This window comes from Osmia bicornis, chromosome 5 (assembly GCF_907164935.1).
Source record: "Osmia bicornis bicornis chromosome 5, iOsmBic2.1, whole genome shotgun sequence".
Taxonomy (NCBI): Eukaryota; Metazoa; Arthropoda; class Insecta; order Hymenoptera; family Megachilidae; genus Osmia; species Osmia bicornis.
In genome coordinates this window covers 912130-929135 of record NC_060220.1, presented here as the reverse complement: position 1 = coordinate 929135, position 17006 = coordinate 912130, and the positions used below count along the sequence as shown (strand labels likewise).

Below are 17006 nucleotides of genomic sequence, written 5' to 3'. Positions count from 1 at the left end.
TACTGCAGACTGTATGGTGCATTTGGAAATCTGTATATAGTACATAATATTAGATACATTGATGTAATTTTTTAAGAATTGTAGCTACGAAAGAAGATAAAGCTGATTAATTAAAACGTGGTTTACATCATTCTTTGGGCCAAATGTTAAGCAATGATTTACAATCGTCATTTATCAAGTAATTTATTAAATTTTTTTCTATATACATTATTTATACACAATTCAAAATTTATATTGTCAAAGATTAAGCAGCTTGGTGATCACGCGTTGCATGATAAGAATCTCTTTCCTTATCTGGGAATTTAGTTGGCAAATTTGGACTATGTAGGTGACTTTTGCAGGAACTTTAATTCCTGCTACATCCACTTCATAGTCTCCAGATAATATGTATTCATTTGTTACTTCTTGTGGTCGTCCTTCCGAATCAATGTTTTGTACAAATCCAAGACAGACCTAAATTCAGTAATTTTTTATTTGTTTAAGTAAGCAATTATATTTCGGAAGTTTTATATTGTAGTTTCAAAAATACTAAATTTATACCTGTTTTCTGAACGTGAATCCATAACCAGTAGTAGTTGTCATCCCACAATATTGTCCATTTCGGAAAATAGGTTCACTTCCCCCAACACCATGTATCGTACTCAAGATCATGATCGTTTAGCAATAACTGTACGTATTTTTCGCTTTACACCTTCTTCGCGTTGCTTTAATAGGGCATTTCTTCCAATGAAATTTATGTCTTTCTGTTAAGCACATAATTAATTATATCAATTCAAATACGTGTAGTTTATATATCTTTAAAAAACTTACATCAAGTTTTACTCTCCAAGCTCGTCCACACTCTAAAGGAGTGGTAAAAGTGTCTAAATCTTGACCCCAAAATGCATAAAATTTTTCAACTCGTAATGCTCGTGTTGCATAATAACCAGCATGCTTTATTCCGTATTTTGCCCCAGCATCTATCAGCCTTGTATAAACATGTAGTGCAAACTATAAATATGTAATATATCGACATTAAATATCATACATAAATCAATACATATTTTATATCATCCAGTTTAGAGTACTTACTTCATTCGGAATATATAAACTCATAAGCCAAGTTCTCACAGTATGAGTTAGATCATTGTACGTATTCCATTAGCAAGACCAACATCTAATTCTCTGAATGTAAAAAATGGAAAATTCTTAGGATTTAAATCAGTATCTGTCAATTCTGACAGTAATTGTCTAGTAGCAGGTCCCATGATACAAATCGCTGTATAAGCGATGTAACATCAGATACTGCTACTGATCCGTTGGAGTAAATGACGATGATCCATGTTTGCCAGGGGTTTGTTGTATAGTGGGGGCGATCATCATGTAACTTAAATATTAAAAGAATGACTGTGTGATTATATATATTTTACTCCATCATTCAGTAATTTATATATATAACTTACTGATTGGGAGCTATACGCGCTAAACTGCAGTCATTTTCATATCCTCCACGATGATTTTGCATACCTGTATGAATAATACTTCCTATCGGGACGTCTACATCATTGAACATAAGTACTGTAACAACTCAAATACTTCCATTCCAGTGACTAAAAGCATTGTAATAATTGTAATATTATAATATTGTTTTGAATATTAGCGAACTGTAAATTGTATTTATTATAAATGTACATCTTACCCATAAATCAATTTTTAGTAAAAGAAGAATAATCACTGAGTCCAACTCTTTTCACGACACGCAGCATATTCTTCTGAAACTGGCTCAAACCATGGTGGTTTACTAAACGTATTTGTATACGCAATCTTACATTTTTGAAATCCATTAGTTGTTTCAAAATCTATGTAATAAAGCATTCGTATAAATTTTTTTTTTTTTTACAGAAATCATATACTTCTTGAACATATTGAACCAACCATCATCTTTATCTAATTGGAACCAGGATGGCCGTTCATATCCCATTACTTGACCAAATACAGCACCCGCTTCTCGAAGTTTTGGATAAATTGGTGACATTCTCAAATTTCTGCCTGTTTTAAATTCATTATGTGGATACTGTAATGCATAATGCATCCAGGAACTTCTTTTACTCGATCACGTAGAAATTTGCGATTATTATGAAGGCCCAAGAAACGTGATACATCTAATTCATACATATCTAAAGATGTTGAACCGTGGACTATTAATTCGGCGGTTGCTCGACCAACTCCACCAGCTGCTGATATACCTACCTATAAAAATTACACTTACATATTCTATTATTGAATACAAATTTAATATTACTTACCGTTTTCATACCAGCAGCGATGTAATAATTACGAATTTCAGGTGCTCCACCAACTATCCATTTACAGTCTGGAGAAAATGCTTCAGGACCATTACACAATTTTTCCAAAATTACATTTCCTAAGCTTGGAACTCTATGAAGCATTTGTTCCAATAAAATATGAAAATGGTCCCAATCTTCGGGTAAGAATCTTTGTTCTGTACTTTCTGAAATATTATTTTTATTGGACTTAAATTCGTATAAAACCAATGACACATACAAATCAATATCCAACCAGGTATTTTTCCATCTTCAAATACTGGTTTCGCAATAGGCTCAAAACCACCAGCTAACAAGCTTCCATCATTTTCTCGAAAATAGATGTAACCATCCAAATCTCTTACAACAGGAGTCATAGGATCTAAACCAGTAATAGGTTTGGTATGTAAATAATAATGTTCTACAGGATGAAGTGGTACCTAAATAAATGTACTTAACATTATTTAAACAATTTAATTGTTTAAAGCATGTTTAATATCAAATAATAATAAAACAACCTTTACAAATGGTTCACTCAGTTTGCCTACATTACGTGCCCAAAATCCAGCACAATTGACAAAATGTTCACATTCAATAGTTCCATGTGTTGTTTCTACAGCTTCAATTTTATCATCTTGTGTTACAATTTTTGTAACTTTACAATTTTCAAATACTTTAACACCTAAAAATAGTGTAATTTAAATATATCTTATAATCGAAATTAAAATTAAATGATAGAAAAATATTAATAACAAAATATACCTTTCTTTTTTGCTTCTTTTATTAATGTTAAGCAAATTTGATATGGATTTCCTACACCATCATCAGGAATCCATAGTCCACCAGCTAAATCATCTATACGTACTATTGGACAAATTTCTTGTGCTTGCTTTGGTGTAATTAAATGACATTCAATGTTACGTGATCTGATAATTTATATAATTTGTATAATTTTATGATTACTTTGTTTATTGTATATTTATTTGTACTAACTTCATTTGTTATTGTTCACAGACTTACATGGACTCTGCTTTCATCCGTCTAAACACAGTCATACGGTCTCTTGTACGTGCTAAAGAAAGACTACCACATGTTTCCAACCAGTTGGTAAGCCCTTTTTTTCCAGTTCTTTATATAATGCTATGCTATCCTGTGCTAACTTAACTTGTGCCAAACTTGGTTTGAATGCTCCAACCAATCCTGAAGTATGCCATGTTGTTCCACCGCCTAATCTAAATTCAAACAAATTGACAAATTAATTTTTATGAGACATAGTATTTTGAAAGAATTCTACCTTTCACTTTCTACACTAACAGTTTGAGGTCCCAGTCCCATAAGTGAAGATGATAAGCAACTGCACACTCCATAACTCCACCTCCACATATAACACTTTTGCTTCCTTAGGAAGTGGATCATCAACATCTTCATTTGTTTCTAAATTAGATTTGAACTACTGTGTCTTATTCTTTGGTAATTGCAAAATACGTTATGCCTCATTTTTGTGATATTTTTATTATAAATGACTTTGAATATGCCACATTATATAAACATAACTTTGAGGCTACCCCAAATACTAGTGAAAATACACAAACGTACAAACTAATGCGCGTATAAATAATTTATATTTTTGTTACCAATTAGGTTCTAATAAAGGTAATAAATGACTCGCTATACATTTTTTTTTCATGTTGATTCAAAATATTTTCAGCTTATTTAATTAATAAATGTATTTTAAACGTAAAACATGAATATAATTTTTAGTATATTTTATTCATCTTCTAAAAATAAAATAAGCAAAAATAAAAGCTAAACTATTCTAAAATTAATTTTAACTATTATATGTAAATAATCAATTTTGGGAAGACGAGAAAGTTTAAAATTTCTTATAAGCAAGTTTTAAAGGTTATGTAAGATGTCAGTTTATTTTATTGTGAATCATGCCATAACCTTACTGACACAGATTATATAAAAAGAACCTTGATTTTTTATCATCTTTGTTTATACATTATGGTATATTTTTTTATGTATACAGGTAGGTGAAGGTTAAGCATAAAATTTATTAATGATAATTTATAAAATATGACACATTTTATTATACATTAACACAGATAGCTTACATTTATGTTGAAAGTATAATTTCACAGTGATGCTTATTTTATAAAGTATTCATTTTTATTTGAAAATTTATATGAATTTCCATAATCGTTAAGAAAACAGTAGTGCATATTATTTCCAAAAATAGTCATTTTCAATATTACATTGTTAACATTCATCAGGTAAAACTCCACAAAAACAAATACAAATTGTGTATATTTCTTTTTAACCACTTGCTTGTAAGTAATAATTGCTGTTAATTATTAATGTTGGTTAATGAAGGCACATTGTATACAACTTTCATGTACATACATATCAAAAGTGCTGAATATTGCTGAAATATACTTTTTATTGCAAAGAAAAATCATTAATAAGATTTGTACTTAATTGTACATTCACCTCAACTATTTGATACCCTTTGATTGAAAAAGTTCTAAAACCTGCTAAATTAATTTTTAGGAACTTTTTCATTTTAATATTTTAATTTATATCAGATCTATTTTAATTAGCAGTTATTTTTATGAAAGTGACTATCAAAAATTTTATAATATGTGCAATCCTGCTTTGTGCTTTACACTAGTTATAAATCTTCATATGAAAAACATTTAAAGCTTTTTGTTTATACCGCAAACATTAGAAACGTGTTTGAATGCATAGAAGTTAAAAATTACTAATAGTATATGTATATTGGAATATAATTCAATTTTCAAGTGACCTCAGAGTGAAATGCAATAAACATAGATATTAATATTATATTACTTTATCTCCTATAACGTCCCAGATAAGCTTTACAGTTAGGGCAACTATGATGAACATCCATACATTCATCAATGCAACAAGGTATCAGACAGCATCCCAACCAGCATCTATCAATATAAATAGAAAATGTTTAAATACTTTATAACAAAAACAATTGTACTATTAGTTCAAAGAAAACTTGTGATGTACCCCATTAATGCAATTACAACACCAGATATGTAAGCAATCATTCCAGGTTCTGTTTTTGTTGTAGTATCAATTTCTGCATGACAATGTGGACATATTGTATGGGTTGATCCTGGTCCAAGTGCAACAATTGTTGTTACTATGGTTGGTCCATTTGTGTCTATAATAAAAACCATTTTTTTATAATAACAGCTTTATCTCAACTAATAAAAAGTAATAATAAATTACAAACAAACATACATGTTTCTGCAGGTGTAAAAGGACTAGCAGGTGGAACACCACCCATTGTTTGAGAATAACCAGGCGGCGCATAGGGAGGAGGCTCATAGGGTGGTGGTGGCCCAGTTTTATGCATTATGTTCCTGTATTATTTATAAATGCAGTATCTATAATTAAATATGGTTATATAACCACACACAAATGAGCAATTGCAATGTAATTAATTTATATTTGCTGAAACACAATCTAATATTGCACTGTCAAAGAAGAATAATGCATAAGATAATTTTATCAAATCATTAGACTTATATATTCTCTCCAACATTATTGAATTATGTAAATTATACAAATAACTTCATTAATGATGATAAGTAATTTACCTTATAAAATTATTGAAAATTAATTACGCCTGAAAAGTGTATAATTATTATCTTCAAGCTAAGTTATACAGCAATTATCATTACTTGTAAAGTAACAACAACAACCATATTTTATATTGCATATTATGCATGAATCGATTGCGAAATTTTGTCACAAATGACATTTTGCTTTTTTAAATTAAAGTATGACGCATTCAACAATCACTTATTAATATTTGTCTAAGTACGTAATATGCTATGACTTTTCCTACCTTATTAAAATAACAAACAGATCACAAATTATTTAAATGATATATGAGTAATATCGAAATATGTGTTCCATGTGTATACTTTTAATAGTTTTGAAATGTAAACATGAAAAAGTTAGTAAAATATTCTTATACCCATATATAGATGGCGTAACGTTATTTTCATGAACATTCTATTGAAGCTGATATCGATTATTCAAAATCTGTAAAGTCAAGCATTGTTTTTTGATTCTTTTTTCTCTTTAGGTTAATTTAAAAAAGTAATTATAACTTGTTATGTGCTAAAATGTTTCAGTAAATATATTTATGGTTCTCTATACAAACATTATGTAAAATACCTTTTTCATTGGCCTAAACTATTTAGTGTATAGCAAACTGTGTTGTGTAACGCAGTGCATTGTATGCAATGTGAACAAGACTTGAGAAATTCAATATAATTTTATAGTGCAGATCTATGTATATCTAACCATAGATCAGAGCGTGGTATTTTAATTTTACTTGACACAATAAACAATCGTCTGTTTAGTGAGAACAGATGTTTTTATCGTTGTGCATATTATTAACCTTTATTTACCTATTCTGAATGGAAACTACTTTGCCTTTGAATAGCCATAAAACTTCATGAACTAATAGATTCTGCATTTTGTTTTCGAATATTTATTTAAATATTTTTTACTTACAAATAAACTTGTATCTTATACGTTATAATAGTTTTTCAGTATTTCTTAACTCTTATTTTTAATAAAAATGGAGATAGTGATCAGGTAAATATTACAGACCCCTGTTAAAATTCTAGCAGATATATATTTGTCAACATTTTATTATTAATTAACAGAAACAGTTTTTAATAACATTGAAAAATGGTGCTAAGTCGAAATGATAAAAGAAAGAGAAAAGAAGGGGATTTGGTGGATCTTATGGAACCACTTTCAGAATCTCCAAAGAGGTAAATATATAATTTTTTTTTTTAAATATACTCTTCAGTTTATGTTAGATCCTATCTGTCTTAAGCATTAATTAATATGTAAAAATATAAAATATATTTTATATTTCTATAGAACTAAAGTGCATGCACAGAGAAAATTTGCACAAGGGAGCAAACAAATGTTTTGAATCCTCCCTCCGCATACTCCCATTAAGATAAGAGATAAGCTAACCAAGCAGTTATAACTGAATTAATAAACACATAAAAAGCGACCAATACAGAAGACTTTTTAACATTTCTGATGCTTCAGAGGTTTCTAATTTTATTATTATGGAGAACATATTTCAATCTTTACTAGTTGTAATTTAACTATTAACCAATTAAATTATAAAAATTTTTCTCCTTAGGACATCAATCTTACCTCCAAGTTTAAAACTTTTTCAATGTTGGAATAAAAAGGAAAGCCTGACACCTAAGGCCATTGCGTGCATCAACTGATAAGGCGTCTATGTTCTAGTACCACATCTAGTGAAAAATCAGAAATCAGACTCAAGTCAAAAAAAAATTGTTACCAAAGTAAAACCTGCCATTAATGATAAAACAAAAGGTTTCAGGTTCAATACAAAAAAATATTACTACATTTAAGAGGTGCAACATCTACTGTACAAGCACTGAAAAAGAAGTATCAAGAGCAACGTCTTGCTAAGGAAAGGATTAAGAATAAATTTAAAACATCCTGTGTCATGAGAACAAGGTCTTGTACAGAAAGAACAATGTTAAAATCAACAAATCAGTTGCCACCTAGAAAGTTCCTTCCAAGAATTGAGACTAAAAGACTTGGTTTAAGGAGCAGTGTACTTGCAGACAAAACGAAAAGCTTCCCCAAAAGTTAGTTCTGCTCCACCCAAACCAAAGAAGAAGGTAATTGCAAACCAAAATAGTAGCGATACATCAACTTCGGAATCTACATCTGAAGATGAAGAGGGAAGAAGGTCCTTCAGAAAAATCAGTATCACAAATAAAACGTACAGCTCAAAAGAATGTTCAAAAAATAATGTACAAGAAGTAAATCTGAAATGAGAAGACTTACTAGATCCCATAGTGGAACAGTTTCTCCAAAAATCTTGTAGAAGACCAACAAGAAAGACAAAAGAGGCAGCTGCGGTATATATGGAAATTCTCGGGAGAAAGCTTATAAGTCCTGCATTAGAGAATGATGATAATATTTCTATGGATAGCTTTCCAGAATTACCAAATGCACGAAAAAGTGCTCAAACAGAAAATGAAGTTAAGACTAAAGCAAAACAGTCTGTTTCAAAACCAGTTACGAAAAACAAAGATGGTAAAATTACTGGTATTCATAGTGTATCAAATAAACGATTAGACAAAACTAAAGTTAGTAAAATTGCTTTTAAAAGTAAAGACTAATAAGAGTTCAAAAGTATGCGAAATAGATAGTGATGAGGAATCAGTAAGTTCTTCTAATGATACAGTAACACAAGGCTGTTACAAGACGGAGTTTAGGAAATTAAATAAACCCTACAAGCCGATATCTTCGATCTTCTACGAAAAAAGTAGTACACGAATTGAAGTTCAAAATAATGTAAATATCAAATCGAATCTCAAGTTCAAAATAATTTACGGTTTAATAAAGAAAAATTTGTAATAAAACGCTAAACGAGAACAAAATTTAGTAAATCATCACCTGAAAAAGGTGGTGAATTAAACAAAAGAAGGAAAAATACAAAATAATGCACATGATATCCACAGATTCTGATGAAGAAACTTTAGGAATGCTGCTTAATAAGTTAAAAAGAAAGAAAGACGAACCACCCCGCCAAATGAAAGAAATTTCTCTAATAATAACAACAGTAGTAATAATAATAATAATAATAATAATAATAATAATATATTAATATTAATAATAATGAATAGTAATTGTGATGTTATAGATAAAGTTGAACAGTCATTAGATGAGAATTCTGTAAAAGTGGATCTTTCAAAAGTATCGGACGACGAAGAATCTTTTCGCGGGTTTACCAAAGCAAAACGATATCTAAAGTATTAAATTCTTGTTCAAAACCCTGCTAATGCTAATCTTCTAGTCACGGAAAAAAGTACTGACACATCAAAAACGACTAACATTGAAGATGTAAAAGATTCAGATGCATCTAATCAACAAGAAAATAAGGAATTAATTAATAATGATCCTTGTTTACATAAAACTTCTCCCACAACAAGTGTGCCAAATAATCAATGTGTCCAATCTGAAAGAATTCAAAAGACAAAATTGGAATTTACAAAACATATTGAAAAAGATTGTCATCACAAACCAGAAATGTCTGGAAATGATGTAGATATGTCTTTGTCAACATTACATGTAAGAAAAGAAAAGGTAAACATGTCAACCGAGCAAATTGAAAAATGGTTGAATGAAAGTTCGTTTGCCAAAGAAGAAAGTAAATTGGAAATGGAAAATGTATCTGCCTTTAAATATGATGTTTGTGAAAAAAAAACCGATGTATCACATTTGTCTATTTCAACAAAAATTCAACATTTGGTAAGACCAGTTAACGTTACACTTTCAAAATTAGCAGAAAAGGCAAACGCGAAAGATCGTATGAATATGCAGAATAAATGTATATCCATTACAACAATGGACATGAAGTCCATTGATGTAAAGCAGGAAAATGAATTACTATGTGAATAGAATACCGCAGAGTTGAAAGATGTTAATAAAAACACGAAATGTAAAATCAAGTAAGGATTCATGTGCTGGAGAAGAAATGATATTGCATTAAATGTGATCAAATATAGTAGATGTAACTGGCGAAAAAAAGTGTCAGGTGAAAAGAAAACCATATTCCAACCAAGGAAAACCATTTTTTACCAAAAGTTAAGAACGTAAAACAGTAATTCCTAATGCAAATGCATTTTCTCCAGAAAATGAAAGTAGTGTTTATGCATTTGAAAGTGATACTGAAATTCCAGTTAATACTCCATTTAGACGTAAAGTTCGTGAATCTACCAGATCAAACATGGCTATTGCTTTATCTGAAAGTAATGAACAAAAAGCTGAAAGTGATACAATTAAATCGGAAAATAATACAAATAAGAATGTAGAAAAGATAATCACAGATGATTGTGAGATAACCGAATTAAAAGAAAATTCCAATACTGTCCTTCTACCAAAAGAAAGTGAAACAGTTGAAACAAAAAATGTACCAATGCAAACACTAAATATAAACAAATTTGAATTACCTAAAATTTCGCAACTTTAGCTAATATACAAGTTCTACCATTGGATAAGTAACTACAACTTGGAGTAATGTAAATTGTAGTGCTTCAATTGCTGTACAAGTAAATCTTGATGATAATGCACAGTCACAAGAACATGGAGGAGAAGGAGATTCAAATCCACATAAAGTACAGAAATATCACCTCAACTGAGAGTAATAATGAAACGACGATGAGAATGATGGTCAACTATTTTATATACCATTACAAGCTGTTACAAGAAATGGACCAAATTTAGTTCAAGGTCAACAATTAATTCAAGGTGTAGCTGTTAAACTTGGTACCGAAGGACCAACTGGACCTAATCAGAAAGTTCTTTTAAGAGCCAAATTAGTTACAAAACCTCCAGCGTCTATTGCGCGTTGTCCTCCTGTAGGTACGGTGCAACCTACAACTCGTACACCACCAAATTCTACTTTTATAACAACAGATCACTCAACACCATCTACCTCTTCAAGTGCAGCTTCAATTATCACTGCACCTATCCCCGAAACTCAATCATCTTCTCCATGTAAAATGAAAACGTAATACAAACTGTAAACAGGCAAACATTGGGATTTTATCAAATGTGGAACAGAAAAATTGACGAAATCTCCGAAAACTTCTAGAGAAAGAAAAACATCTATTGATTCAAATAAAAATGGGAAAAGGTAAATACATAATTTCACCTTTCTTAAATGACAAAAATTAAGTACTATTTTATAGCATATTGCTTTAAATTACAGGTGTCAAATTAAATCAAAACAGAAAGTTCTGAAGTTTATTCTCATCTATAATGTAACATTTCCAAAAATGTCAAAGGATGCTCGTGAACAGTGAAGCATGCTTAGTCGAAGCTCCAACATTTTCATCCTAGTGAGAAGATTTTCAGATCCTCTAGAATATATAGACAAAATAGACCAGTTGCAGAAAAGTTTGGAATATGCCGAGTTGTACCACCACCCAATTTTAAGTAAATTAATTAATGATTGTTACAGTTAATTGATACAAATGATATATGAATACATTTTACTTATATTCTTTTATCATTATTATTTTAGCCGGAATGTAAAGTATCAGATGACATGAGATTTACTGCTTATAACCAGTATGTGCATCGTATGCTTCATAGATGGGGTCCTAATGTGAAGGAAATGATGGCTATAAAGAAATACTTGGCCACGCAAAGCATAACATTAACTCATCCACCTTGGGTAAAATTTCGTATTTATGATTCTTCATTTAATTTTTCTTGTTTTTAGAACATTTATTAATTTTATGTATGTTTTCAGATTGGTGGCATGGAAGTTGATTTACCTCATCTATATCAGACAGTTCAAAGCTTAGGTGGATTAAAGGAAGTTATTGAAAAGAAAAAATGGCAGAAAGTAGCCGATGGTATGAAGATACCAAAATCTGCCCAAGATCGTGTAACCAAATTAGATGACATTTATTGTAAATATTTACTACCATATGATACGTTGTCTCCAGGTATTTATATATAAATATACAATAAACATATAATTTTTTTTCATTTACTTATTAAGAAAACCTCTTTAGAGGAAAGAGGCAAGCTATTTGATGAAGTTGAATCTGAATGGATAAAAAAAGAAAGTAGAGCTTTACAGAGGCAAAACGCACCAGTTACTGAAAATGAAGAAGATGAAGATGATGATAGTTCTGATGAAATTGAAGAGTGCATTGTAAAAGTATGAATTCTAAATTACAATGATTATACTTTGATAGGTTTAAATTTATTTTCATTTATAAAACGTACATAATTTTATAGGGTAGAAATATGCCATTAAATGCTTTTTATCGTATCGCACGAAATACACAACGTATGTGGTTTGGTGAAAACCAACGATCTGGAAATGAAGCTGAAGGTTGCTTCTGCTGATGAGGTGAAAGCGCATTTGGAAACATGTTGCAGAAGAAAACGGCATGTCTGTGTACATGCTGCAAGTATTGATTCAAGTGGCGTGGGTTTGGATTTCTGTTGCTAAAAATAGTCCATTTGCAAGACACCGTGGAACCTCAAAGTACTTACTAATAATGCTGGATCAGTATTACGCGCTTTAGGGCCCAATAATGGGTATGGAAATACTTTTAAAATTTTTCTAATCAAAATAAACAAATTATTTTATTTTATTTTTTTCATAAATTATTATTTTATACTGTAATTTTACTTATTAGGTGTGACAGTACCAACACTTCACGTGGGCATGTTATTCAGTGCCTGTTGTTGGTATCGCGATCCTCATGGTCTTCCTGGATAGAATATTTGCATACTGGTGCTAAAAAAATTGGTATGGTATACCAGATGAACACAACAACCATTTTAGAGCAAGCACTATCAAAAATGGTTGCCGCGTTATTGTAAAAAATAAAACTATATGGTTACCATCAGATACAGCCCTGGTTCCCTCCAGAATTGTTAGTTAGTAACGGAGTGTCATTATGTCCAACTGTACAAGAACCAGGGCAATTTATAATTGTATTCCTAAAGCATTTACATCAAGCCATAGTACTGGTTACGTGGTTTCTGAAGTTGTTTACTTTGCACAACCTCTCGTGGCTAGAACTCGCGGAACAAGTATTAAAGTAAATACATAATATTCTTATACTTTTAATTATATATTTGCGATATCATTTTTATGAACAATGAAATAATTATTTTAGGACATACACGATAGCTGTGAACCACTCGATCTTTTCATTTGAGCGATATTATTCAATATTGTTAATGATTCTAGATTTCTCATATTAGAAAGTCATTTAAAACAGGTAATATCAACATTAATAAGGTTCATGTGAATATTTTTATTAATAATGATTACATTATAGATTCTACCAAGTGTAATTAAAATTCGTGAAAAAGAAATAAGTTACCGAAACAGTTAGTATCAGTGGGTTTAATAAATACAGAAAGATTACCTCTGCCGGATAGTGGAAAAACGAAAAAGAAAAAGGGAAAAACGTGAAAGAGGATGATGGTGATTTTTTGAATGTGAAATTTGCAGAGCTAATCTATTTGTTTCATTGGTTAGTAATTCCCAAGATGACAGTATTTTACTGTTTACCACATGCATTGCAATTATTTAACAAGAAAAGCAAGTTTTAAAACATAGTACTTTAATGTATACATACAAGAGGTAAGTTTTCCAAATACATGGTACATTTATTATTAACTTCCAGTAATAAAAATCACACAGTGTGTGTGTGTGTGTGTGTGTACATGTTTACAAATTAAACAAAATATAAACTGAGTTTTCCTTTTTAAATAGATGAATTGGATGACTTAATTTCATAAACTGGGAGAGAGAATTGAAGCCAAATCTAAAAGACTAATCAAATCAAACAGACTAAGTAATGAGCCTACGAAGTTATTTATTAAATTATATAGGTAACAATTATTTATTAATCTATATTAAAGTATAATGATTATGTTAGGTATACATCATATTTATTCATTTTATCGTAGTAATACAATTGTATATACAAAATAAGTTCATTTCATTATTTTAAACGGATCAACTTAAAATATTAAAAAGAAAAAAAAATCAAACAACTATCCATGCATTACTAATAAAACTTAATTTTAATACGAAGAAGGTCGCTTTTACTTTATATTGCTTTTAAATACAATATTTATACACATATTTCCTTACACTTGATTATCATATATTATATTGTCAAATATAACATTTAAGCAGAGTTTACAGCATAATAAAAATTGAATCGTGTAGAATATTTCTTACAGTAAGTGAAGTTCATAGTACTTGTTATTCAAAATTAAATAAAATATAAAATAACATACTTATATATACAAAATTTATTATAAATTTTAAAGTTAACATTCTCAATATGAGAACATACAAATTAAATTTCTTTGACATATGTTACTAGTATTAATACACAGATGAGTTTGTGTATTATCAAATGAGCATCACGTAATAATATAAAACGTAATGTTTCAAAAATGTATAAATACAATATTTTACATAAGTATTAAAAACAACAAAATTGTAAGAAAATTCTTTATAAACGACATTAGTATTCATTAGTTATTAACTTTTACTTAAATCCATGGATATTTATGCACATTACAAAAAATAATATTAAACAATAATACTATCTTTTTACTAAAATTCTGACTGAAAAAATTACATTAAATTTGCAAATGTTATTAACAACATTCAATTTACAAGCAGTATTCAATTATCTATTATTATACTGTGCGTTTATTGGATCCTTAATGTTCAAAAAAAAAAAATAAAAAAATTAAAAATACTACTAATCGGTAAGATATGATTATGCCATTTTCGAATAAAGAACTACTAACACAGACTGAAATTTTTAGGGATAAGTTAAACTTATAGAAAGTCCTTAAATAAATATAATTCACGGTATTATTTATGAAAGGAATGGTCTTTTAACTCTTTTTACCATAATAAATATTTGTATGCCTTCTTTTTTTATGCACTGTTTATATGTTTACAACATTATAAATAAATGCTGGAGTAAAAGTTTAGGTGTTCATGTTCATATAATCATAGAACAAATGAATTTGGTACATTAATATAAAGTTTACCAATAATATAGACTACATCCTTAAACATATGACTCATTAATGAAAATTTCATTAAAAATAAAAGCAGTTGTAGGATATACAACTGAATACAAACATAAGAATAGTTATAAAATGCAGTATGTATGTCAGACATGGAATGACCTTCAATAGTAAATAAATCTTGTCTTGTTGCACACCAATATCACAAGTCTACGATTTACTGCTCCCTTCGTTGCAATATATTAGACAATATTTGAGTAGAATTCTCACCGTGTTTCATCGTATCGTCTTCTTCCGAACTGAATTCCGCATTTAAAAGATTTGTTATAGAAGTTGATTTTTGTGTTAAAAGAGGTAAATTTGTATCGATTCCTTCTTCGTTTTTTAAGTTAAGACTTAGCGAAGAATTTACTTGTAATTCCAAGTTTTCATTTTTCTTATTTCTATTTGATAATATTTTTTGAATAGAGTGAATTATGATACCACCAAGGCACATTAACAACCCTATAAAATTAAGGCCACTCATTTGATCACCTTTCCATTCAACAGCCAAAATTAAAATACATATCTGCCGACAATATATGTATTTAAATATCATCATTATAAAATTAAATTATTATACATATGTATTATTATATTTTGACTTACTTTAATTATGCCAGTAATTGAAAGAGTAAGACTAGAAGTGTATGTTACAACTAGAAATTCCATGACTTCCATATGGAAAGCAATAATAGCACTTCCAAGCACAGCAATAGTAGTCATTGCAATAGATTGTACATCATTCCAATCAATATTTTTAAAGCTACTGTACACATGAGATCCTGAATGATAAATTTTATATTAGAATTTTGAATTTTATATATGTATAAATTCTTACCCTCAAACCATATCATCACTGGCACAACAGGTAACAGCATCCATAGTTGCATATAGTACATCATATCAATTGGGCTTTTCATTCCAAGTTTAGACTTTTGCATAATAAGTTGTGTCATAGTCCATCGTACACCACTTGAAAATGATGCTAGGAGGCAAATTACAAATCCAAAAATAGCAAATTGTGTTGATTTGTAAGTAAACATAAATAAGCCTCCTGATATCATTACTACAATACATATTAATGACCAAGACTACAACAGAATTAATTCCTTGATTACTTTCTTTATAAAAATATAAATATATTTAAAAAATCAATACTGTTACCTTTCTTTCTAATTTTAAAATAAGAGCAAATCCAAGAATAAAAATAATAGTAGTTGATTTTGTCATAGTATACCTAAATAAAAGCATAATCATTATTACATAGTATTAAATATTTCATTTCATTAACAACTTAGAGATAATGTAGAAATCTATTATACATACAATGACATTGTTATTAATGAAATTGCCCAGTTTGATAAACCAACATCAAGACCACTAGCTATACCCACTGGCATAACCATCCATAATATACTATGTAAAGAAAGTTTTAATTGTTGCTGTCTTTTCCAACATGTTTTAATACATCTTATTAGAGAAGATAAAAGAAATTTAATTGATAAATGACATATCACCACAGTTAGAGGAAAATGAAATCCCTAAAAGATTATTACATATCCAAAATAAAATCACATAATGACAAAAGTTTTTATAAATTGTGAAATTACTTACTTACATATGAATTGTAAAGCCATTGTACATAAAATGTGAGGCCTACTGATAAGACAAAGTAAATAACAATTAATGTAAGAATTTTGCAAAGTTTCTTCCAAGGAGATACTTCTTTCTTAGATGTATTAGGAAATTCCTGTACAGGTTGAAGAAAATAATCTGAGGTATCATCTGCATCTTTTGCAATTTCATATTTTATATGTGATCTTGTCATACTTTAAGGACAGTAAATCTGTAAATGCAAATTATATTAGTTTACATATATCATCTCAACAAAAAAGTAACAATATTCAACTCTTTTTTTTATAACGCGACAAAACCAATAATAAACAAATTAAAAACTTATCTATCCATAATGCTTATCTTATCTATTGTTTGCATTTTACA

At 29.2% G+C, this 17006-nt stretch overlaps 4 protein-coding genes across 8 annotated transcripts; 1 reads left to right on the top strand and 3 right to left on the bottom strand.

Annotated features, from left to right (window-relative positions):
- Positions 1-167: 167 nt before the first annotated feature.
- On the bottom strand, positions 168-4295 carry LOC114882624 (pyruvate dehydrogenase phosphatase regulatory subunit, mitochondrial). Its single transcript, XM_029199486.2, is given in 27 exon segments — positions 168-333; positions 336-453; positions 541-621; positions 623-679; positions 681-743; positions 811-990; positions 1072-1124; positions 1127-1270; positions 1273-1299; positions 1302-1366; positions 1443-1548; positions 1551-1589; positions 1679-1727; positions 1729-1838; positions 1915-2070; positions 2073-2229; positions 2286-2491; positions 2560-2743; positions 2822-2985; positions 3066-3229; positions 3324-3396; positions 3399-3535; positions 3598-3646; positions 3649-3693; positions 3696-3752; positions 3755-3826; positions 4280-4295. Coding segments are annotated over 27 exon segments (2661 nt in total). The 3' UTR covers positions 168-244.
- A 77-nt stretch (positions 4296-4372) lies between these two features.
- LOC114882633 (LITAF domain-containing protein) lies at positions 4373-6297 on the bottom strand. Of its 5 annotated transcripts, none has more exons than XM_029199511.2 (4): positions 6193-6297; positions 5583-5728; positions 5346-5502; positions 4373-5263 (listed from the first exon to the last, which is right to left on the bottom strand). In XM_029199511.2, the coding sequence occupies exons 2-4, from the start codon at positions 5695-5697 to the stop codon at positions 5158-5160; spliced, it is 378 nt and encodes a 125-aa protein (XP_029055344.1). In that variant the 5' UTR covers positions 5698-5728; positions 6193-6297; the 3' UTR covers positions 4373-5157. The 5 variants fall into 5 exon arrangements, with proteins under 5 accessions (XP_029055344.1, XP_029055342.1, XP_029055341.1 ...); XM_029199509.2 differs by having other exon boundaries at positions 5583-5704; positions 6193-6284; XM_029199508.2 differs by lacking the exon at positions 6193-6297 and adding an exon at positions 5942-6186.
- A 127-nt stretch (positions 6298-6424) lies between these two features.
- Positions 6425-15163, top strand: LOC114882593. The gene is given in 43 exon segments (XM_046285826.1): positions 6425-6953; positions 7025-7135; positions 7248-7339; positions 7342-7426; positions 7522-7711; positions 7713-7760; positions 7762-7997; positions 7999-8098; positions 8100-8167; positions 8169-8234; positions 8236-8535; positions 8537-8612; positions 8614-8689; positions 8692-8730; positions 8733-8831; positions 8834-8937; positions 9012-9860; positions 9862-10375; positions 10378-10422; positions 10425-10922; positions 10925-10967; positions 10969-11061; positions 11137-11221; positions 11223-11255; positions 11257-11362; positions 11450-11604; positions 11683-11881; positions 11951-12099; positions 12180-12278; positions 12280-12478; positions 12581-12658; positions 12661-12693; positions 12696-12814; positions 12816-12888; positions 12891-12994; positions 13073-13177; positions 13238-13280; positions 13283-13356; positions 13359-13391; positions 13394-13545; positions 13661-13697; positions 13699-13729; positions 13732-15163. Coding segments are annotated over 42 exon segments (5646 nt in total). The 5' UTR covers positions 6425-6953; positions 7025-7049; the 3' UTR covers positions 13764-15163.
- Positions 13835-16965, bottom strand: LOC114882631 (solute carrier family 35 member C2). The gene is made up of 6 exons (XM_046285823.1): positions 16624-16965; positions 16332-16546; positions 16170-16242; positions 15844-16096; positions 15611-15787; positions 13835-15533 (listed from the first exon to the last, which is right to left on the bottom strand). Exons 1-6 carry the CDS (start codon positions 16831-16833, stop codon positions 15181-15183), a joined length of 1281 nt encoding a protein of 426 aa, XP_046141779.1. The 5' UTR covers positions 16834-16965; the 3' UTR covers positions 13835-15180.
- Between the last annotated feature and the right edge of the window lie 41 nt (positions 16966-17006).